The sequence below is a fragment of the Miscanthus floridulus genome, chromosome 8 (genome assembly GCF_019320115.1).
Source record: "Miscanthus floridulus cultivar M001 chromosome 8, ASM1932011v1, whole genome shotgun sequence".
In the NCBI taxonomy this organism is placed as follows: Eukaryota; Viridiplantae; Streptophyta; class Magnoliopsida; order Poales; family Poaceae; genus Miscanthus; species Miscanthus floridulus.
In genome coordinates this window covers 209,044,690-209,068,304 of record NC_089587.1, presented here as the reverse complement: position 1 = coordinate 209,068,304, position 23,615 = coordinate 209,044,690, and the positions used below count along the sequence as shown (strand labels likewise).

General features: G+C 46.4%; 1 protein-coding gene across 1 annotated transcript; it reads right to left on the bottom strand.

Moving 5' to 3' along the window:
* Window positions 1-1,005: 1,005 nt before the first annotated feature.
* Window positions 1,006-23,187, bottom strand: LOC136470566 (uncharacterized). Its single transcript, XM_066468369.1, has 10 exons — window positions 22,985-23,187; window positions 22,594-22,645; window positions 12,033-12,328; window positions 11,530-11,923; window positions 10,505-10,696; window positions 9,768-10,306; window positions 8,617-9,172; window positions 7,639-8,238; window positions 7,402-7,554; window positions 1,006-1,284 (listed from the first exon to the last, which is right to left on the bottom strand). The coding sequence occupies exons 1-10, from the start codon at window positions 23,185-23,187 to the stop codon at window positions 1,006-1,008; spliced, it is 3,264 nt and encodes a 1,087-aa protein (XP_066324466.1).
* Window positions 23,188-23,615: the final 428 nt, after the last annotated feature.

Below are 23,615 nucleotides of genomic sequence, written 5' to 3'. Positions count from 1 at the left end.
CCTTTATCTACTTGTGGGACCGTCGTCCGTTCCTCTCCATTCACCACACCACCGTCGTGTCCACACCGCCGCACGCGTGCTCCAGCGTGACAACACCATCGGCGCTCTCCACCGCGGGTGCTCCTGCGCGCCACACCGCCGCACCACCACGCCCGACCGGCTGTCGTCCTCTCTCTCCACCGCGCTCCAACGCCCCCCCCCAATCCTTCCACTCTACCGGGCCATCTGCCTGCCGTGGCGTTCTTGACCATGCCGGCCCCCTTCTCCACTGGAGTGGCCTTTTCAACCGGAGCTACGCGCCTCTCCGTAGCATCGAGCTCTGCGTCGACGAGCCTCCAATCATCCAAGCAGCGAGTAGATGTTGCGCTGAAAACATATGTTGCAAGTGCATATTTCAAGTGTTTTAGATGTTTCAGAGGCATGTTGCAAGTGTTTCATATGAATGTTGCAAAAGTAAATTGGGATGCTGCTTATGTTGCAATGGTTGTACACATATGTTGTAAACTTCTATTCCCAATGTTTCATCTATTTTTCAGACGTATGTTGCAAGTGTGTTTATCTAGACGTTGTATATGTTTCACACATATGTTTTAAGTGTTTTATCTGGATGTTGCATATGTTGCAATGGTTTTTCAGTGTTTTCAGGTGTTTTTGCAATTGTTTAAGACTCATAGTTCAAGTGTTTCATCTGTTTTCGAACGTATGTCGCAAGTGTTGCATGTGGATGTTTTCAAAGTAGATTAGGTGTTGTACATGTTGCAATGTGACCCGCCTGTTGTGGCTGCTAGGGAGGGGGAGCGAGGGGTCGGGCGGGGCGTAGCGCCGCATAGGGTCGGGCGGGGGCGCAAACACCGTGTGGGGGTCGGGTGGGCACATATGTCGCGTCGAGTCAGTTGGAGTGCACGCACGGCCGTCCGTCCAGGCACTAGCAATGCCAATTTTGAATACTTATGTCCTATATAAGATTATAATAATGCAGAAGCACACGTCAATGAGCTACTGTCACTAAGAATCACTAACAATTTTTAAGACAGCGTTGACATATACCAAGGTCGTTAGGACAGATGCAGTTTCAACTCTCAACTCCGGAGAACACCTATAGAAGGGAGAGGACAGAGAAGAATCGATCGTGTTCTTGAGAGGCGAGGCTGAGAGCATCCCCACAGCAGGTCCGGCGGCCACAGGGCTTTCACGGGACGGGAAGACGTGCGCCCACAGGCCATGGAGGCGCGGACAGGCGAGGAAGAGGTGTGCTCCAGGGCAGAAGGGACAGAGTTCAGATTCCTTCAGCATTCAAATGAATGAATTCACACCATTTTCACATGGAGACTTGGTTTCACATTTTATCCTGAAATTTCCAGAACCAAAAACTGAAGCTTGAGTTGGGAACGTTCACCTTGATCACTTTTCAGTGGCAAATCTTCTCTGCTTGCGTAAGTCTGGAGTCATATTGCTTCCGAGGTCAAATGATGGATATGAATCCAGGAATCAGTGCGTGTTTAGTTCGTGACTTTTGGGAATTTGCCTACTGTAGCATTTTCGTTTTTATTTGATAATTAGTGTTCAATCATGGACTAATTAGGCTCAAAACGTTCGTCTCGCAATTTCCAACCAAACTATGCAATTAGTTTTTTTTTCGTCTACATTTAATGCTCCATGCACGTATCGCAAGATTCGATGTGATGACTACTGTAGCACTTTTTTGAAAACTTTTTGGAAACTAAACAAGGCCTTGTTTAGATTGCAACTTTTTTCAACATGATGAATAGTACCACTTTCGTCTTATTTAGCAAATATTGTCCAATCGTGGACCAACTAGGCTCAAAAGATTCATCTCGTGATTTCTAACTAAACTGTATAATTAGTTATTTTTTTATCTACATTTAATACTCCATACAAGCGGCTAAAAATTGATGTGATAGAGAGAGAGTGAAAAAACTTGGAACTTTGATGGGATCTAAACAAGACCCAAGCACCCAGGAACACACAACACAACAGACGCTTGGATGGAAATAAAAGGCTCTGCTGGAACAGGAACATACCACCACAGAACGACACGAAGGAGCTCAGGCCCCACACTATACCCCTCTCTCTCTCTCTTCCCCTCTTTCTATCCGAAGAGAGTGACCGAGACCGCGAGACACATCTCGAAATTTTTGCACAGATTCCATTATTCACATTCTTGATCTCTGGTACAGTGGTACTAGTGTCTGCGGTGCCATTATGTCTGTGTGGCCCTGAAAGCCAATAAAGATGCAAGGGCCGGGCAAGGGGCGCCGCTGCCGCCTTGAGCTGTTGAGCAGGGAACGGGGAAATTGCCTGCTGGCGGCTGCTGCTCCCTGTTGTTCTGACAAACTGGACCGCCACTCTCTCCCAATAATATTCGTCATGTTACTTTAGCTTATAAGCCGTATTTTTTAGTACTTTCAGTCATGGCTTATCAGTCAAACGAGCAGGGCAAATCCGACGAGTGCAAGTCATCAGTCATGTAGGGGGAGTGAAAGCTGTCCATGTAAATTTTCAAAAAAAAAAGTTGTCCATGTAGTAGGTTAAGAGTACGTATTAGGGTGGAAAATTAGTTAAATTTTCTCTCTAATACCTCCAAAGCCACGTAGATTAGTGTGAAATGATTAGTTTTCCTCCCTTATTACTCAATATAAAACCGTGTCATGACGACATCATCAGAAAGTAGTGGACACCAAGTCACCAAGCTACTGTGAAAACCTCAGCAGTCTAGAGAGCGCCTTCCTTTTGACCGACACACGCACCTTGTATCCAATCCATGGGTCAATCACAGCAGGAGCCTACTGAGGCTTGCATCATTGCATGCATGACGAGCTGCTGCAGACTCGAGCTCATCTCGATCTGGAATTGATGGCTAATGGGGCGCATCCTGCAAGAGCTAATGATCAGCGAGGTCAGGGAACGCCCAAAAAGCAAGACCGAGCATTGGTCGTGATCGACAAGGATGGGCACCAGTCCACCTTAATAATTCCTCCTGCCCTACTTGTTGCTGATATGCATGCTTGCTGCCTTGCCTTGCTGGTTGGTGACAGAATTTTACTGCTCCTACTTCTTTCTAACGTGGTAGCTCTCGGTAAAAAAAATATATATAGTCTTCAAACTGAAAATTAATTATATCAGGATAAGAAAAATCATGTTGGTCGTCTAATAAAAATTACGTCAAAGCTCTTGCCGTCCTTTCAAAAAAACAAGAGAAAAATCATGTTGGGCGCAGGCAAACTTGTATGTCGATAAAACCCAAATATCTAAGATCAACTCAAGGGTATGATAATGGCTGATACAAGTAGTAATCAGCTTCGTAGCTTCTTTCGGATCCAAAAGTTCCATAATTCCTCAAATCAAACAGTTCATAAAGCTCCGTAGTACGGTTTTGTAGGAAGCTACTTGCTGATATATGTCGTTGTTTCCCCCCCAATATCTTCATGATTTCCAAAAGATATGAAAGGTCTATCACTTTCAGAGTGATTCCAAATTTCCTGATAGATACTATGGACCAAACAGGGCATGGCTTCGATTGAGTAAAAGGGTCCATCAGTCCATGCAATCCTTCCATATGGCTTTCAGTAGCCATCTACTACCTGTCTACACGTCTGAGAGGGACTAGTGCTGAAAGAGTCATGCATACTTGGTGTTGCTCATGCATAGCTTATATAGAAGATACATGCATTTTTTTTCCTTTTGCTGCTACCCCCCTTATCCCTTGACTGCTCTCCATCCATATGAATATGCATGGGAATGCAGAACTGTAGATGCTGTGAGAGTGAAAAGGTGTGGGGAAAGGCATGGGCTTGAGAGTGGCAATGGACACTAGACAAGATCACAAGGCACTGCTGGCAATTTATATCCTCCTGCATCCTGTGTATCCACTTCTGAGTCTTCTCGATCGATCAGTGTCGCCATCCCCTCCCAATGCAAAACCAAATGCGACAGTGCTGACGAGGTGTCATGAAAACTTGTGTATGCAAGCAACGGCTGAACATCCGCAAGATACAGGCAGGGAAATATGGGCGAGGATCCGGTGCAGTGTTCTCAGTAGTGCAAAATTTGCAAAAAAAGCATCCTACTGTGGTCCCCTCAGAGAAATACATCCTGATTTGTGTGTCTGAAGGCTGCTTGCATTGACAGAGACGCAGAGAGTCTGATAGAGTGGTACAGAGCACAGACTACAGAGAGGGATATCGATTCAAAACTCTGTACAGCTGAGCATCACTGAGGAAGAGAAATTTGGATGTGCATGTTAGGCTCATGATGTAGTATTTTTGAAAAGCTTATTTTTTTCCCCGAAAAGCTAGGCTCATGTTGTATTAACAGAACGGCTTTAGCAAGAAATCAATACCTGATTTACTTTGAGACGAATTTCTTCTCTGATATATTTTGAGGAAAACAAGAAACAGGAGTGCTGCAGAGAGTGTAATCTACTGGCCGGTCAGATCGCAATTAGTAAGTTTATTACCTTCTCTACTAAAAAAATCGAAGAGTCCTTGTTAGATAATTAGGCATTTTTATGGCTAATTTAATCCAGAAATAAAACATCAGCACGTTGGTGACGACATATATGTGTATGTGTATATCACTAACAAACGCTGCAGCATGCAAGTATGACATACCGATCGATATAGTAAGTACGCAAAGTACGGTAATCACAGAGTTAAGAGTGTATCCAGCGGAGGGTCCCATGCCGAGAGCATCGGAGGCTCCATTCGCACCAGACATAGTGTGTTGCTCGAAGTCGTGGACCACAGTAGATGCAGGAAGGTGTTCGCAGTGCAGTCCCACGCATGGTCACCAGGAAGAAGACACCTTGTTGTTCCGCGAGCGATCACCACACCAGGAAGAAGACGTCTGCGACGTGGACGAGCAGTCACGAAATCGCTCCCCAAAAACTTAATCCCGCACACCCCGTACAAGGTTCGCAGGCGGGCGAGGGTTCCGGAGGCACCTGCCCTCCCGTTGCTCCGTGCGCGCAGAGGTACGGGACGGGGAAAACCAAAGGGCGGCTGAGATGTGGTCTCTCGGAAGCGAAGGAAAGATTGGACTGACGGAGGACTTCTACTTTTATGCCTGCGCGGGGAGGGAGAAAGCCAGCCAAGGAACTCAGGAGACGGAGACACGAAGAGACGGTAACTAGCGCAATCAACTCGTGCAAGGTTCGCAGGCGGACGAGGGTTCCGGAGGCACCTGCCCTCCCGTTGCTCCGTGCGCGCAGAGGTACGGGACGGAGAAAACCAAAGGGCGGCTGAGATGTGGTCTCTCGGAAGCGAAGGGAAGATTGGACTGACGGAGGACTTCTACTTTTATGCCTGCGGCGGGGAGGGAGAAAGCCGGCCGAGGAACTCAGGAGACGGTAACTGGCGCAATTAACTCGCCTCCACCATAAAAGAGAGAAACTCCCGTAATTATGTGGATTAAGTGGCAAAACATGGCCACGCCCGCCCCGCTCGCCGCCTGCCTGCCACGCCCACGGCCTCGGCCCGACGGCGGCGCGCGCGTGTGGCACTCCTGTGTCCTTTTCTCAGCTTCTCAATTAAGATGGATAATTTCCAACCAAATAAGTTGAGTCAACGTTCAGTCAAAATCACGTATGGTATTAAATCATATAATGCTTAATGTTACGGACCATAAAATTTTATTTGATTTATTAAATATTATATGAGTCAAGTCCATAATATATCCAACAGTCCTCATTTAGAAAGCATTTTCTTTCTTGTTCTTTGTCAGGGAAAAAGTGATGTTTCTGAACATTACGTTTTTTGTATGTGGAAGAAGAAGATGCTTCTGATATAGGAGTACTCCTATACTACACTTGTTGATGAATGAGTGATCACCACTTCACCAGAATGAGAATGGTCTCCGTACATCTGGGTTGCCAGTTGGACTGTAACCAATCATCCAAATGCGCTGTGCTGTGGTCGGACCAGAACGGCAGAACTGTGACAAATTTAGGCCCAGATTCAAGGCTGTCTCGCTGCTGCGCTGCGGACGACGAGAATCTGCGCCATTAATTTTTGAACAAGGACCGTGACTGTTCAGAATTCAGAAGCGTACTGTATGCATCTGTATGCCACTACGTCTGTCTACTAGCTTCTTCGACCCCTACCATTTCCGTTTTGCAACAGAAGCAGATGAGAACAACCAGAACAAAATAAAAGGCCGAACATGGATTACTGTTGCTACTAGTACTGTAGTAGTGAGAGAGAAAGAGAAAAGACGCAAAACATGTAATCAAGACCGCGAGCATTATATTAGCATAACGATGCTAGCAAGAAATTAATTAGCATATGAAATGCTAGCTTGTAAATACTCCTTTTTTGTGGTCAAAATGACAAATCACTCGACAGATCGTCCCGAACGGCCAGGTCGCAAAGGGAGGTAGGCAGAAGTTGCATGCAGCCAATAGCCCGCGATAGATAAATCAACGTTGCCATGCATGGATCGGAAAGAAAACTCCAAGGTCATCACGTGACCATGGCTCCCACCCATATCATTGCAGCCTGCGATTTGCAGACGTGAACGTGATCCTACTTCCTACAACATCGCATTCGCATGCAACGCCGATCGCCGTCTCCCGATCGCTACTCTGCCATGGGTGGTGGTGGTGGCAGATGACACCCGGCCAGGATCTCGCAGCGCGGCCGCGCGGGCAACAGATCTGATCGACCGCGCTTACATTCTCAGGCATGCATGTTTAATACGGAGTATTAGTTTAATTTAATCAGTAAAAGCACAGTAGGGGGCTTTACCCCTCCTGTTTCCCCTCAAAAAAAAAACGGAGTATTAGTGTAACGGCGGCGCCACCGGCGGCGGCGCCGATCGAGCAGTGTCATCATTTCCCGTGGCTCAACGACGGCGATGCCTTTATTGGCGACCGTAGTTCTCGGATGCATGGCCGGAGCCCGGATCGCGCAGGGAGTAGACAGTAGACTGTCACGAACCGCAAGGATTCGGACGGATAACTGGAAGGAATTGAGACCGGAATTCAGCAGGAATTCAAATAGGGAAGAGCAAGAACAGCAGTAGGACGGGTTCAGAGTTTCATTCAGTTGGAATACAGAGGAATATCTGGTTCGATGCCGATGGCCATCGGTTACAAGGCGTTTTATACGCCAGCAGAGCTCCGCCGTTACAGCCGTTAGGCAACCGCCTTAACGAGAAAAGCTAGCCACTAACAGACTTGCTAACTGAAGCCGCCGTCGCTGTAGCGGATATTGCCGGACGCCCAACAGTAGACACGCCTCTTAACTGACGCTTGCTGATCCTGGCATTACCCCCTCCTCGAAACGCAGCTTGTCCCCAAGCTGCACAAGCTGGGAATCGACGACGTAAATCTGATGCTTCCTCCCAAGTAGTTATGGAGTTGGAGATGTCAGACCACTGCACCTTGATCTGAGATAACACCGACGCGCCTTTCTTCACCATTCGAGAGTACAGAAAAGCCACAGGCTGGAGCACCGCCACTGGATCATCAGGTATTGCAGTAATATCTTCATTATCTTCATCAGCTAACACCGACGCTGGAACATGTCGTTTGAGCTATGAGACATGCACCACTGGATGAATCTTGCATTCGTCAGGTAGCTGCACATGATAGGCCACTGTTCCCACACGAGCGAGCACCTTGAAGGGACCATAGTACCGAAAGCTCAATTTCTGGTTACTTCTGGGAGAAACAGATGACTGAATGTATGGTTGCAATTTCAAATAAACCAAATCGCCCACAGCAAACTCCTTCTCAGAACGCTGGAGATCAGCATAGTGCTTCATCCTGTGTTGGGCACGATGCAGATTGTACTGAATCACATCTTGCAACAGATGGCGTTCCAGTAACCACTGATCTAAGTCAGGTGCATGAGTTGGAACCTCATTAGTAATGCCAAAATGCCTAGGAGGGTGTCCATACAGTACCTCAAAAGGAGACTTTCCCAAGGCAGAATGGTAGGAGGTGTTGTACCAAAATTCAGCCAAGGGTAACCATTTGGCCCATTGCTTTAGACATGAATGAACACTGCATCTCAAAAAAGCTTTCAGACACTGATTCAGTCTCTCTGTTTGACCATCAGTTTGTGGATGGTAAGAGGAACTCATAAGCAATTGGGTGTCAGTTAACTTGAAGAGGTCTCTCCAGAAGGCACTTGTAAAGATTTTATCTCTATCTGAGATGATGCTTTCAGATAACCCATGTAGCTTATACACATTGTACATGAAGGCCTGTGCAACCTGCAAGGCAGTAAAAGGATGGGCCAAGAGAATGAAATGTCCATACTTTGTGTATTTATCAATGATCACCAGGATGGTGTCAAATCTGGAAGATTTGGGCAACCCTTCCACAAAGTCCATAGAAACCACCTTCCATGCTTGAGTGGGAACTGGTAATGGTTGCAACAGACCAGCTGGTCTAGTATGGTCCACTTTAGCTTGCTGGCATACAGAGCATGACCGGATAAATTCACTAATTGTTGTCTTCATGCTAGGCCAAGTAAACAGTTGTCGAATTCTGTAATATGTAGCCTGGAACCCAGAATGGCCTCCCACTGCACTACTATGCATAGCCTGAACAACATGATGCGGAGCCAAGGTATGATTACCTAACCAGACCCGGCCTTTATGCCTGACAATATCATCAGTCAAAGTGAATGGACTCGCAGAAGATGGATTCTGAGCTAAGTCTTCCAACAGTTTGACAGCTAAAGGATCTTCCAAATATCCCTCCTTAACTCTGTTCAACCACTCAGGGTTAGACATTGCTACAGCCATCACAGATTTATGAGAGCAGCATCTGGACAGTGAATCTGCAGCTTGGTTATTGGAGCCTTTCTTATACTGAATTCTGAACTGTAAGTCCATTAATTTCAACAGAGCTTTCTGCTGAAGCTTAGTTGTCACTCTCTGATCAGATAAGTGTAGTAAACTCCTATGGTCAGTTATGATGATGAATTCTTGATTTTGCAAATAAGCTCTCCACTTGTGAATAGCCATAATGATGGCCATACACTCTTTCTCATAAGTGGATAAGGCCTGATTCTTAGCACAAACTGGCTTGCTGAGATAAGCTATTGGATGACCCTCTTGCATTAAGACTGCACCAAAGCCAATGTCACTAGCATCTGTCTCAAGCACAAACTGCTTCTGAAAATCAGGAATGCACTGGGGCCTGTACAAGGGCTTCTTTGAGTTGCACAAATGCTTGTTCAGTGATAGAAGTCCACACAAATACAGAGGCTTTCTTCAATAAGTCAGACAATGGCTTACTGATGAGCCCATAGTTCTTGATAAATTTCCTATAGTATCCAGTCAATCCTAAGAAGCCCCTCAACTCCTTCAAATTCTTAGGTCTAGGCCATTGCTGAACTGCAGAGATTTTTGAGGGTTCAGTGGCCACCCCAGCACCTGAGATACAATGGCCTAGGTATTCAACTTCCTTCTGAGCAAAAAAGCATTTTGATCTTTTGAGGAAAAATTGATGATCTCTGATAACTTGGAACACCTGCTGTAGTAGAACCAAGTGCTCCTCCAATGTGGCTGAGTAAATTAAAATATCATCCATGAAGATCAATACACCTTTCCTCAGAAGATGAGCAAATATTTGATTCATTACCGCCTGAAAAGAAGCTGGGGCATTAGTAAACCCAAAAGCCATCACCAAAAACTCATAGAGTCCACTATGTGTTTTGAATGCTGTTTTGTGTGTGTCATCAGGATGGATACACAATTGATGGTATCCTGCTCTGAAATCTAGCTTAGAAAACCATTGAGCTCTAGCTAGTTCATCAATCAACTCTTCCACAATGGGCATGGGGTGTTTGTTCTTCACAGTCTGAGCATTCAAGTGCCTGTAATCCACACAAAACCTCCAGGTACCATCCTTCTTCCTGACCAACAGTACTGGGGAAGCATAAGGGCTCTCACTGGGCTTGATAATGCCATTTTGCAACATTTCCACTAACTGTTTTTCGATCTCATCTTTTTGAGCAGGTGAATACCTGTAAGCCCTTACATTGACTGGTTGAGCACCTGGAATGAGTGGTATCCTGTGGTCAAAAGGTCTTGGTGGAGGGAGAGCTGTGGGAGTCTGAAAGATATCATCAAACTGTTGTATCAGTTGCTCCACTTGAGGGATCAGCTCCTGATCAGAGATAGCTGCTACTGACACTGTATCTTGGAACTGGTTATAAGATGAAGAGTCCAATCTTAGTTGGACACAATGAGCAACAGCCTGCCTGTTGAGTAAACCTTTCAGAGCCTTGCTGGTCATGGCAGAACACTGCACCACATCAGGATTCAGACCCTGCAAGGTTACTCTCTTTCCATTCATAGTAAACCTCATAGTCTTTCTGCCCCAATGCACCCACATTGGACTATGCTCTTCAAGCCAATCAGCTCCCACTATCATGTCAAAGCATCTGAGAGGCAGAACCCCAACTGAAGACACAAAAGTCTGCCCCTAGGCTGTCCACTGCAAATTTGGAATTATCTGATCACACACCATTGGACTCCTATCAGCAGTCATCAACTGAACAGGTTCACAAGTCACAGTAGCCAATTGTAACTGGACAGCCAATCTATCACTGATGAAAGACCCAACACTACCAGAATCCACTATACTGAGCACATTCAGCTTGCCTATGTTGCCACAGATTCTCGTAGTTCTTCTCCTCACATTCTCCAAAGAATCAGACTGAGAGACTGTTGCAACAAGAGCTCTGGAACAACAGTTGGATGCACAAGCTAGGAAGGAAAATCACCTCGGCTGTCCACATAGAGGAGTTTGTGTCCCTTTGAATACGAATACAGGATGTGCACCTACAACAGGGCGTCCAGGACACCATCATCTGGCGATGGACTAAGGATGGGAATTACTCCACCCGCTCGGCCTATAGAATTCAATTCAAAGGCTCGCTCGTCCCCTTCCGTACGGAATTGATTTGGAAAGCGCATGTGGAGAACAGATGCAAGATCTTCACCTGGATCTTAGTGCAAGATAAAATTCTAACGGCGCAAAACCTACAAAAGAGGCCACACCAACAACAATGCGTGCTGTGCAACGGTCCCTTAGAGACAGGCCTCCACCTATGCCTATGTTGCCCTTTTGCTAAGGCGGTTTGGGATCAGATCCTCTCGTGGGAAAACTTCACTCAACTTCAACAACAACCCCATGTAGACCCCACCCATATCAGGTCGTGGTGGGAAGAGGCGGCAAGAAAAGTGCCAAGATCTGAGCGTAGACGGCTTAACGGGGTAGTAATCTACACCTTTTGGAATATTTGGAAAGAGAGAAATAGGAGAATTTTCAACAACAAGATAGAAACGGTGCCGCAGGTAGCCGTAAGGATAAAAGAAGACATAGAGCAGAGGAAGAGAGCACTCGCTTATGTTTAGCTGTTGTCCCCCCTTTGGGCTATGCGGTTCCCTCCTTTACATGCTTGTGGGGGTTTGAAACCCCAATCTCGAGTGTCCTTGCTTGTACATAAACTTTTTTTTCCTATCTTAATTGAAAGGCAGAGCTCTTGCCATTGCGTTCAAAAATAAAACTGTTGCAATTTCTTCATCCTCCACTTCTGTAGACTCTTCAGTATCAGCTTCATCCATGGGCTCTAAGGCATCCAAAATCTCCTCAAGAACATGAAGAAGTACCTGAGCAGGACACTTATGATTGTGATTCCACTTGGCCCCACACTTGAAACACAACCCATTCTTCCTTCGTGTTTCCCTTAGTGAAGCCAGCTTATCCTCATTCTCCTTGACTGCTGCATCCATCTTGCCTCTGTCAGAATCCCCCACCTTGGCCTTATCAGCATTGTGCTTAAAAGTGCCCTTGGTGTAGCCCCCAAACTTATGTTTCCCTTGTGACAACTCCTCCTCTTGCAGCAAGGCTAAAGCACTGGCAGTATCAATGTCCTTCGGCCTATGTAAAGCAATCGCTGAACGGATTTCCTCCCAGAGCCCAGCCACAAAACGTGACAAAGTAAGTGTCATCATAACTGCTATTGTACAGTAGGACTCCTTGAGCCAACTTTTCGAACTCAGTTTGATACTCATCCACCGAGGCGATCTGCTTCAGCACTTCAAACTTCTTGAGCAGCAACTGATACTGGTTCTTATCAAAACGGTTCATCACCAACTCACAAAGTTGGTCCCAATCAAGCACACGCCCTTTTCGCTGAACCGTTTGCAACCATGTCTTGGCCACCCCTCGGAAATTCAAAACAGGGAACCGCGTCTTCAGAGATGGATGTACCGCGTAGAGCTTGAAGAACATCTTGTTAAACTTTTGGATCATAGGGATCATAGATCTAGCCATAGACTTGTCCTATTCAGTATAAAAGGTGAAGCAGTAGATCCTAATACATGTAGAACGAACTAGAGAGAGACAGGGAGATGGTGCTGAACCTGACATCGAGGAGGGGGAGGGTTCTGTGGCCGCCATCGGGTTCGTTGGTGATGTCTACGCACGGACAGCGACGGTCGGTGAAGATCGACGACGGCACAGTGCGGCGGTGGAGGCACTTCCCGTCACTGGCTGCGCCCCTCACTTAGATCGGGTTTAGGGTTTATCGGTGGGGAGGTCAGCTCAGGTCAACCTCGTGATTAGAGCCGCTGGCCCCCACCTCTTTTTTGTAGCGTAGGATGACAGGGGCCCTCCAGCCATGGTGGGTTGGGCGCCCCCGATCAGGGCACAAATCAAAGGCCCAACTGGGCCGTTGGGTCCAGTTAGGTTAGAGATCAATCTAACAATCTTTCCCTTGATCTCTTTCCATCTTTCACTTTCATATTCTTTACTTTTGTTCATTCCATTACAGATTAGCGTATAGAGCATGTGTCATCGTCACGGTCCATTGCCGATAGATTTAACAGCTACAACACACTACTCTGTTCTAAAATAGATACTTATCTTTGGGTCTTCTTTTGTCCAGGAATTATAGGCTTTCCCTAAAACCCATGCCGGCTACATGTTCTCTGAACACGTTGGGTGGTAAGCCTTTTGTAAGCGGATCCGCGAGCATCTTTACTGTACTTATATGCTCAAGACTTATGACTTGATCTCGGACTTTATCTTTTACAACATAATACTTTATGTCAATGTGTTTGGCAGCACCACTTGACTTATTGTTGTGAGCATACTGTACTGTTGGATTATTATCATAGTATAACTTTAGTGGTCTATAGATGTCGTCAACCACCTTCAAACCGGGTATAAAATTCTTTAACCAGTTCACCTGCCCCGTTGCCTCATAACACGCTACAAACTCAGCATACATTGTGGACGATGTAGTGATGGTTTGTTTTGAGCTTTTCCATGAAATAGCTCCCCTGCGAGAGTGAATACATATCCAGACGTGGATTTTCTATCATCTCACGCATAATCAGAATCTGAATACCCCACTATATGGAGTGAATCAGATCTTCTATACGTCATCATGAGGCCTTTCGTTCCTTGCAAATAGCGCAAGACTTTCTTTACCAATTTTTAGTGTTCTATTCCAGGATTGCTCTGAAATCTGCCAAGTAACCTGGTAACAAATGCCAAGTCAGGGCGCGTGCATACTTGAGCATATTGCAAGCTTCCGACAGCTGAAGCATATGGAACCACTTTCATTTGATCGATCTCATATTGGTTCCTAGGGTATTGAAAATCCCCATATCTATCGCCCTTGACTATAGGAGCAGGTGAGGGACTACATTTGTGCATACTGAATTTCTTTAAGATTTTCTCTATGTATGCCTATGTGACAGTCCTAATACCCCTTTACTTCTATCTCGGTGAATCTCGATCCCTAGAATGAACGAAGCTTCACCAAGATCTTTCATATCAAACTTTGAGGACAGAAACTTCTTTGTCTCTAGTAATAGACTGACATCACTACTAGCAAGTAAGATATCATCCACATACAGGACAAGGAAGATGAACTTCCCATTCTTAAACTTTGTATAGACACAATTATCCTCAACATTCTCTTTAAACCCAAAATTCTTTATTGTCTGATCAATTTTCAAGTACCACTGTCTTGAAGCTTGTTTTAATCCATAAATGGATTTCTTTAGGAGGCATCCCATTCGTTCTTTTCCTTCCATGATAAAACCTTTCGGTTGTGCCATGTAAATATTTTCCTCCAAGTCTCCGTTGAGAAATATCGTCTTTACATCCATCTGTTGTAATTCTAGATCGTAATGTGCCACTAATGCCATTATGATTCTGAAGGAATCCTTACATGAGACTGGAGAAAAGGTCTCATTGTAATCAATCCCTTCTCTTTGCGTAAAACCTTTTGCCACAAGTCAGGCTTTATATCTCTCTATATTCCCTTGAGAGTCAAGCTTTGTCTCGTAGACCCATTTACAGCCTACTATTTTGGCTCCTTTAGGAATTATCTCTAAATCCCAAACTTTATTGGCATTCATTGATTTCATTTCATGTTCCATGGCTTTAAGCCACTTTGATGAATGATCACTTCTCATGGCTTCTTCAAATGAGGTGGGACCATCCTCTATTTGAAATTCCTCAGTGTTGTACACTTCATAATCAGCAGGAATAACTGATTTTCTAACTCTTTGAGACCTTCTAGGGGCCTCCACATTTGGCACATCTTCTGTTTGAGGCTGTTGTTGCACCCCCCTCATTTGTGACAATTGGTTCTATAGGATCCTGAAGAACAGGTCCCTCATCATTATTCATTGTTGCCACAGGCGGGATAACAACAGGTGCTGGCACCACAGTGTCTTGCACTGTCGGTGCAGCAACAGCAGGTAGTGAGAAAAATGGCTCAAGAATCATCGGAGTGGGCGCATACACCCACTTCTCTTCAAGGTCAATTTCTCGAGCTACCATGCTCTCCCTCATCATTTCATCCTCTAGGAAGACAGCGTGTCTCATTTTCATAAACTTTGTATGTCTATCTGGACAGTAGAAACGAAAACCTTTTGACTTTTCTGGGTAGTCAATGAAATGGCAACTCACTATTTTGAGATCTAGCTTCCCAATGTTCGAGTTAAATACTTTAGTCTCAGCAGGGCTCCCCCACACACGCAAGTGGTTAAGTGATGGTACTCTTCCTGTCCACAACTCATACGATGTTTTGGGCACCGATTTACTTGGTACTCTATTGAGAATATGAATGGTGGTTTTTAACGCATCCATCCATAGGCTCAATGGTAAGGTGGAGTAACTTATCATACTGCGCACCATATCCATCAGGGTACGATTGCGTCTTTCAGCTACTCCATTCTATTGAGGTTCGCCCGGTGTTGAATACTGGGCAACTATGCCATTCTCCTATAAAAACCTTGCAAAAGGTCTAGGAACTTGGCCATATGGGGCATGCCGACCATAGTACTCCCCTTCACGGTTGGACCTGACTATCTTAATCTTTAAGTTGTGTTGGTTTTCAACTTCTACCTTAAATATCTTAAATTTATCCAATGCTTCTGTTCTTTCTTTGATTGGATAAATATAGCCATAACAGGAGTAATCATCTGTGAATGTTATGAATGAATCATAACCATCCACACTCTTTACGAGGAAAGGACCACAGATGTCTGTGTGAATAATCTGTAGAATTCCCGTGCTTCGTTTGACATCTTTCTTAATTTTCTTTACATACTTTCCTTTTATGCAATCTCTGCATTGTTCTAAATCTGAGAGCTCTAATGGAGGAAGAATATCATTCTTAACTAGTCTTTCTATTCTCCCCCTCGAAATATGGCCTAAACGACAGTGCCATAATTTCGACAACGCATCGTGAGCTCTCTTTCGTTTTCTGTTTACATCCATAGACGAGGATACATTCACATTGTCGCACGCAACGTTCCCATCATCTCATACAATATTCACATCATCACATAGTGATAACAAATAAAGCTCATTCTGTAAGATAGCAAGACCAACACATGCATCATTAAATGTTATCTTACATTTGCTATTTCCAAAATGGCAATCATAACCATCATTGTCCAAACATGACACACTAATCAAGTTCCTCTGTAATGAGGGAACATAAAGAATATCTCTAAGTATGAGTTTGAAACCATCAGCTAGCTCTAGAGAAAGATCATCAACGGCTTCAACTTCTGCTTGGACTCTATTTACGACTTTAATGTGTCTTTCGCTTTTTTGCGTAGTCCTCGTCGAACGGAATCCCTATAAAGAATTAGCAACATGAACAGTTGTACCTGAATCAATCCATCAAGTAGATTTTGAATACTATACATACAGGGATTTATTTATGAACATAATAATGTTCTCACCTTTCTTTGTTATGATCATCTTTAGGTAATCGGGACAATCTTTCTTATAATGTCCCATCTTCTTGCAGTGGAGACATTGATCTTTCTCTACTGTGAACTTGTTTTGCTATGGCTGATGCAGCATGGGACCCTTTCCCTTTGACTTTGAGGAGAAGTTGATATTAGTATTCTTTTTCTTGTTATCTTTCAGATAATTGATAGTGCCACCATTGGCAGCTTTCATTCTCTCCTCCTCTTACACACACATAGACATAAGCCTCTCCATGTCCCATTTCTCGGGCTGTATGTTATAGTTGACAACAAAAGTGTCAAACTCTTTTGGCAAGGAAGCAAAAACCAGATGGATAAGGAACTCATCCTTGAGAGCCAGATCCATTGGTTTTAGCTTGGATGCCAAATGGCTCATCCTTAGTATGTGCTCTCTAATGCCACCATTGCCTGAGTATCTCTCTGTCACCAGCTGCTTTATCAGCTGGGTAGCATATGTCTTTGAAGAGCCAGTGAACTGACTCTTTATTCTTTCTAGATACTCAGTGACGGTGTCACACTCTGGGATTGAGCCCACAATTGCAGGCTCAATCGTGTTCTTTATCACAGCCAAACACTTCTTGTTGGCAGTGACCCATTTCCTATGCTCAAGGTCATAGGACATTCTTTGGGATGCAAAGTCCCTCTCTCTGGTTGCCCAGGCGGCATCAGCCTCATTTGTCTCCCGCACCGGTGCCACAGGCTCTGTGGGACACGGTGTGGTGACTACCCAGTCCACCTCAGCAAAGATGAAAGCCAGGTCGATCTTTTTCTTCCACTCAATGTAGTTATCACCTTTTAGAGTGGGGATCTCTTTGATACAACTCATCAAGTTGTATCTGCCTAAAAACACAATTCAAATAGTGTGAGAACATAAATAATAACAATAACAATTGCATGCCTTAGTTCAACGTTGGTCAAAATTAAAATATACAATTGTTCTCTACATTAATTCTATATCACCGTTGGGCAAAAATAGAATTGATGCAAGACAAAACATCATAATATTGCCATTAATCAACGTTGGTCAGAATAATAACAATATTATAATCAATTAAAACATATCTATTTTTCAAAATTAAATTCTCCCATTGGTTCGAATTTAATAATGAAAATTACATCTTTAAATACGCAGTGGAAAATATTACAATTTGATGAATTTTACCCATAGGAAAATCCTCTTTTCTATTTTCTTTTGAGCCAATTTCTATTTTCAATTTTTTGGAAAAAAGAAAAAACGAAAAATGGGCTCATTCTTTACTGTTTCGGCCCAAAACCAACAAAAGCCGGCTCGGCCCATCAGTGCACGTGCGCGCAGGCCACACCCAGGCTGCAACCTAGGCCTGGGCCGGCAAAGTCGCACGCCGCGCGCTCCTGCCTGGGCCGCGATGCGGTCCGTTCATCTGGCGCCGTTGGATCCGATCGAACGGCTGCGCGACTTCTTCGAGCGAACAAAACCGCCCCATGGTCGCGTCGGCCGAAACCCTACGACCATTCGGCCTTCTCCACTCTCTTTCTTCGCCGCTCTCTTTTCTCTCTTTCCTCAGCGCAGCAGCACCGAGCGACGAGCAACAACGGCGAGAGCGAGCAGAGAGCCCCGGCGCCGTCGCCGGCCCCCTCGCCGGCGTGCGCGCTCCCTAGCGGGTGAGCACGCCACCGTTGAGCGACCTGGCCACGGCGCTCCTATGGCCTGAGTCCAGCAAGCAGCTCCCCCCTGGGGCTTGGCCTTCTTTTCCCCATGCACCGTTCTGCACGACGGCGAGGTAATCCCTTTGGGTCTCCCTCTTCCCCCTTTCCCTTTCTTTGGATCTCGTTGCTCTTCTCAGTTTTGACCGATTTGAATGGGATTTAGAGGTTAACTATGTTAGGGTTAGGGTTTTGGGATGGCACTATTTATCTTCCCTAGAGGGACTTTCCAGTTTTAGGGTTCGGCATCTTACATTCTTGAAACCGAGCCCTCATTATTTCTTTAACCCAGTTAGGGTTAGGGTTCATCCGAACCCTCTTCTTTTCTCAGATCCAAAGGGATCGAAGTTAGGGTTCAACCGAACCCTCTTTCCCCAACCTAGTTAGGGTTAGGGTTCATCCAAACCCTCTTTCCTTTTCTCAGATCTAAAAGGATCGAAACCGATATGCTAGATCTATACTCAAACCTAGCTCTGGTACCATTGTTAAACTTTTGGATCATAGGGATCATAGATCTAGCCATAGACTTGTCCAATTCGATATAAAAGGTGAAGCAGTAGATCCTAATATATGTAGAACGAACTAGAGAGAGACAGGGAGATGGTGCTAAACCTGACACTGAGGAGGGGGAGGGTTCGGTGGCCGCCATCGGGTTCGTTGGTGATGTCTGCACACGGGCAGCGACGGTAGGTGAAGATCGACGGCGGCGCAGTGTAGCGGTGGAGGCACTTCCCATCACTGGCTGCGCCCCTCACTTAGATCGGGTTTAGGGTTTGTCGATGGGGAGGTCGGCTCAGGTCAACCTCGTGATTAGAGCCGCCGGCCCCCACCTCTTTTTATAGCGCAGGGTGATAAGGGCCCTCCAGCCATGGTGGGCTAGGCACCCCCGATCAGGGCGCAAATCAAAGGCCTAGCTAGGCCGTTGGGTCCAGTTAGGTTAGAGATCAATCTAACACATCTCGCATTCATCACGCCATGCACGTGGAAAATCACCATCAAATTTCAGAAACTCTAATTCGGAAAAAGGTGGGGAACGACAATGAGACTGAGCATGATCATTAGGTGGAATGAATGGGGGTGGGTTTGGGAAGGGAAACGTACCCTTCTGCTTGACCTATGGTCGGGGTCCGAGGATGCCGTCGCAGTGTTTGCCGGGGCCCATGGGCTGCTCCCCGTCCCTAGCAGGTGAACTAGTGGACGTACCCGGATCTAGGTTGAGGTCGACCACCTTGGTGGTGCCATGAGGAAGTGGGGCAGTTGTGGGAGCCATCGTTAGCCATGTCTCCGGTGAATCCACGCGTGACGCGGTGAGATCAATCTGCTTCGTGATCGCGGCCAATGTTGCCACTGTTCCATCCGCCCTCTTGCGCAAATCGCCGAATGCCTTGTCCACCGTCGACTGCCACGACCCCATAGCATTGAGAGAGTCCAGCGAGTCCTACATCATAGTCTGAAATCCCGTGAACTGCTTCACCATCTTCTCGAGCTGAACCGAGAGCTCCTCCAGCGACTTCGCCATGTCTTGCTGAAACTTGATCAGGCCTCGCTTCGGCGCCAGCCTTATCGAAGATCAGCAACTCCTTGCGATCGTCTCCGTGCAAGATCTCCGACCCATTCAACCTCGGCTCGGACCTCTGGAGCGTGCGATTCAACACCGAAGCGAAGAACCGTGACTCCTGCCGACGGGGATTACGAACGTGATCAAGGAGGATCGAGCGCAACTAAGATCAAAGCGCGACCGGCTTTGATACCGATTGTCACGAAACACAAGGATTCAGACGGATAACTGTAAGGAATTTGTGTCGACACTGAAATTTTGTCTCGTGCCGAGAACACATGAGCAAGCCATAAGGGTCTGCTTAATGGAGCTGGAGATCCGCCTAGCTTCAGCGCAGGGGTGGTCGATCCTACGCACTCCTCCCAAGACGTGTCAGTCAATTTTATTCTGCAATTAACAAGGAAAGAAAGCTTATCAGTAATTTAGGACGGAACGTGCCGGTGTTGCCAGACGGTCCCGAACATGTGGCTCTGAGAGCCGATATGAAAGGAGATCGACTAAATAGTCGATTCTAGCATATTCATAAGAGTAAATCAGTTAAAGTTCATGGGGTTGTGTAAGAAGAATCGGTTATCGTTCAGGATAAATATCATTGTTTAGACAAATATTGGTCACTGCCAAAAGGATATCAATAGTAATTAGTTTATGCTAAGCCAATGGCTGCAAGTAACCGAACTCCTTTTATGTAAAAGAAACAGCTCATCATTATTCAACCATTTAATAGAGATAAATCTAATGAACATATTAGATCTCATCTATCGCTATGACCAGTGAGGCATGAGGCAGAATCATGTAGGCCGTAGAAACAACAATAGACTCGAGGACCCTAACTTATTACTAATATCAGTGGGGCATGAGGCAGAATCATGCAGGCCGTAAATAATAATAAGATTATGGGGTTAACCCATCTTTCAACTCATCTCTACTTCAACGGTCTCGTGGCGTGAATTGTTCGTGAAAGCACTCGATATCGGCTAAAACAGTCGATTCAGGCATAGCGCACAGTTAAGGTCATGCCCTCTCAGGAACAAATCTACCAAATAACGATCCTCACTCCACGGTGCTAATAGTGGGGTGTGAGGCAGAATCACACAGGCCGTGATAACGGGCCATGGAACGGTTTTCGCTAGCCAATAGATCTACTCAAGATCAGACATGTCTTAACCGCACGCTATGCATGATCAGGATTGATATAAAATAGCCGATAAAACATAACTTGTCGTTTAAAGTACAGATTATATCAATTTAGATTAACAAACGATAGGTTAAACAAGATATAAGGCCGATCTAGATCAATCCCAATCGGACGAAGTGATATTGCTGTAATTAAATAAATAATAGAAGCAATAAGTAATATCAGTAACTTAATGAATCTATCCGAAGGAACACCACCCTTAGATAGAGCCAATAACTTGACCTTAATCTAGTTCGAGCGGTGAAGGTCGACCGAATCGATACAGTCGTACTTGAACTAGACAAGAGTCGATAACTAACTTATACCAGAGTCGCAGTGGAGGTCGACCGTATCGATGCAGCCGTACGAACAGAGGTATAAACCATGACGGTACTTACAGACAAGCAGTGGAGGTCGACCGGATTGATGCAGCCGTATTTGCTGAAGAACTCGCCGAGATCTACTCTACTCCTACTCCTAAGAGGTGGCCGGAGCAAAAAAAAGTAAGTAACTTGTATTTGATTAATTGTGTGTCTTTTACAATAGCCAGGGTTTGATATTTATACCCGAGACCTACGCATGACTCTTATCTAAACATGACTCATCACAATCTTGGGCCCTAGAGAAAATATTCCTAATTTAAGATAACTTGAACTTTAATCTTTCCCTTTTTGTAGAGTCCAACATGCTTTGTCCCGGCGTCGACCGTGGCCTTTGTCGTTATCTGCCGGCGCTACTTGAAGAAAGCCGATTCCAGTGTTGCATTCGAATCAACTGATTCCGATCTGCACGTAATTGATTTCTTGATGACATAATCTTGGGAGCTTTCGAGTCCCTGCGACTTTTCTTCCAAATTTTAGTATAAACAAATTGAGACCGGGATTCAGCAAGAATTTAGATAGGGAAGAGCAAGAACAGCGGTAGGACGGGTTTAGAGTTTCATTCAGTTGGAATACAGAGGAATATCTGGTTCGATGCCGGCGTTTTATACGCCAGCAGAGCTCCGCCGTTACGGCCGTTAGGCAACCGCCTTAACGATAAAAGCTAGCCACTAACAGACTTGCTAACTGAAGCCGCCGGCGCCGTAGCGGATATTGCCGGACGCCCAACAGTAGACGCGTCTCTTAACTGACGCTTGCTGATCCTGACATAGACACTATCTAGACGACGGCGACTACGACGAGGAGGCACGCATATCCAGAGGGACCCCGCCGGATCGCTCGATGCCTCGATCGGCTGCGTGCTGTCTTTCTCCATGGTTCCTATCCTATCCAAACAGATACTTATCTCTACGCGTACATGAACAACGCGATACGGAACGTTCCTCCTTCGTGTGCACGTGAATGGCGGGCCCAGCTGTTCATCCATCCCGGCGGCACTGAATATAAGGTGCCAACGACAGAGCAGATGCTACAATGGACTACTGCTTTCACAGGGAAATACGGAGCATGACACCAAAGGGTTTCAGTTTCAAGATATATGCATATATATGTTGCAGATGCTAGCTTCTGCTGGACATGTCCCTGTGGATAGGTTTCCTCTCTCAAAGAAAATAAGAAATGGACAGGTCTCTGCAGTCGCGAGGAGATGTTTTCCTTGCACCGGTGGGGCTGGAGGGCGACAGTGCAAGTGCAGATGCTGGTCTTGTGCAAGACAGGGGAGATGACGAGATGTAGACATGCAGTAGGAGCATGGCCAAGCTTTCAGTTTTACCAACTGGATTGGCTCCGTATGCTTGCCGTTTCAGAGGAGCCAGCGGCTTTATAGTTGGCAAAGGATTGGCAGCTGCAGCTGTCTCGTTTTGGATCAAGCGTTCCTTTTCTCAGACACGTGGGATCCACCACCAGGTTTTGGATGCGCAAGTCAGTCGGCATCTTTTTTGCCTGACTGTGGATCCGAGCTGGTCGAGCTCGCTATGCTCGTGGATAAGAACAGGATGCCTGACAGACAGACAGAACGGAGGCAATTCGAGAGGTTCAGAGAGGATCCATGGCTTGGAGATCCTGATGACACTTCCTTTGGGAGCATAAAATTGGTGCTTTTTTCTGTAATGACATGATGCGCTCCCTGCTACCACGACCCAAATGTGGCCTTGTTAGACCGTCTCCAATAACGTTACCTAGACGCAAAATGAGTCGTACACAGTGTTTTGTGTAGCTACAAACATGGTCCAACGGAGCACCCAAACAGATGACCCATTTTGCATAGCACCCGAAACGAAAGGCAAATAAGCGTCTTCCAGGGAGAAGACGCAAAATCTCTGACGCCCGGTGGATCACTGGCGAGGCGTGGCCGGCTCGGCGAGGCGAGCCCACGGCGGGGAGCCGCCGGCGCTTCCAGACGGGTCCACGGCGGGGCGCGGCCGGCGGGGCAAGGCAGGGAGCGGGGCAAGGCGGGTCCGCGGCGGGCGCGGCCTGCGCGTCCAGGCAGGACCGCGGCGGGGAGCCGTCGGCGCGGAGAGGAGCGCGGCCGGCGCGACCATGCCGAGGAGCCGCCGACGCTCCGAGCAGGCAGCCGCGCGGTCCAGATCCGGGTGGCGCGCTCGCGCTCCATGTTGAGGAGGCTGGGGCGCGCATAGAGGGAGGAGGATGGGCGGCGCAACGGCGCCGGCCGGGGGGAGCGGCGGTCAGCTTAGGGCGACGCGGAGGCAAAGGAGGAGGCGCGGAAGCAGAGGAGCCTGCGAAGGCGGGGGGGCGGGGAGGAGCGGCGCCGTGGGGTTGTTGCCTGGGGGAGAGAAGAGAGGGAGGGATCGAGCAGAGAAAGAGGAGAGGGAGCAGAGGAGGATTTTGCATAGGTTGTTGGAGAAGATAGGTTGTGGGTGCGTGACTCATTTACTGTGCGTGACTTAAATCATGGAATTGGTCTCTGGTTTGGGTCTGCGCCGTTGAAGATAGCCTTAGTAGCATCCGG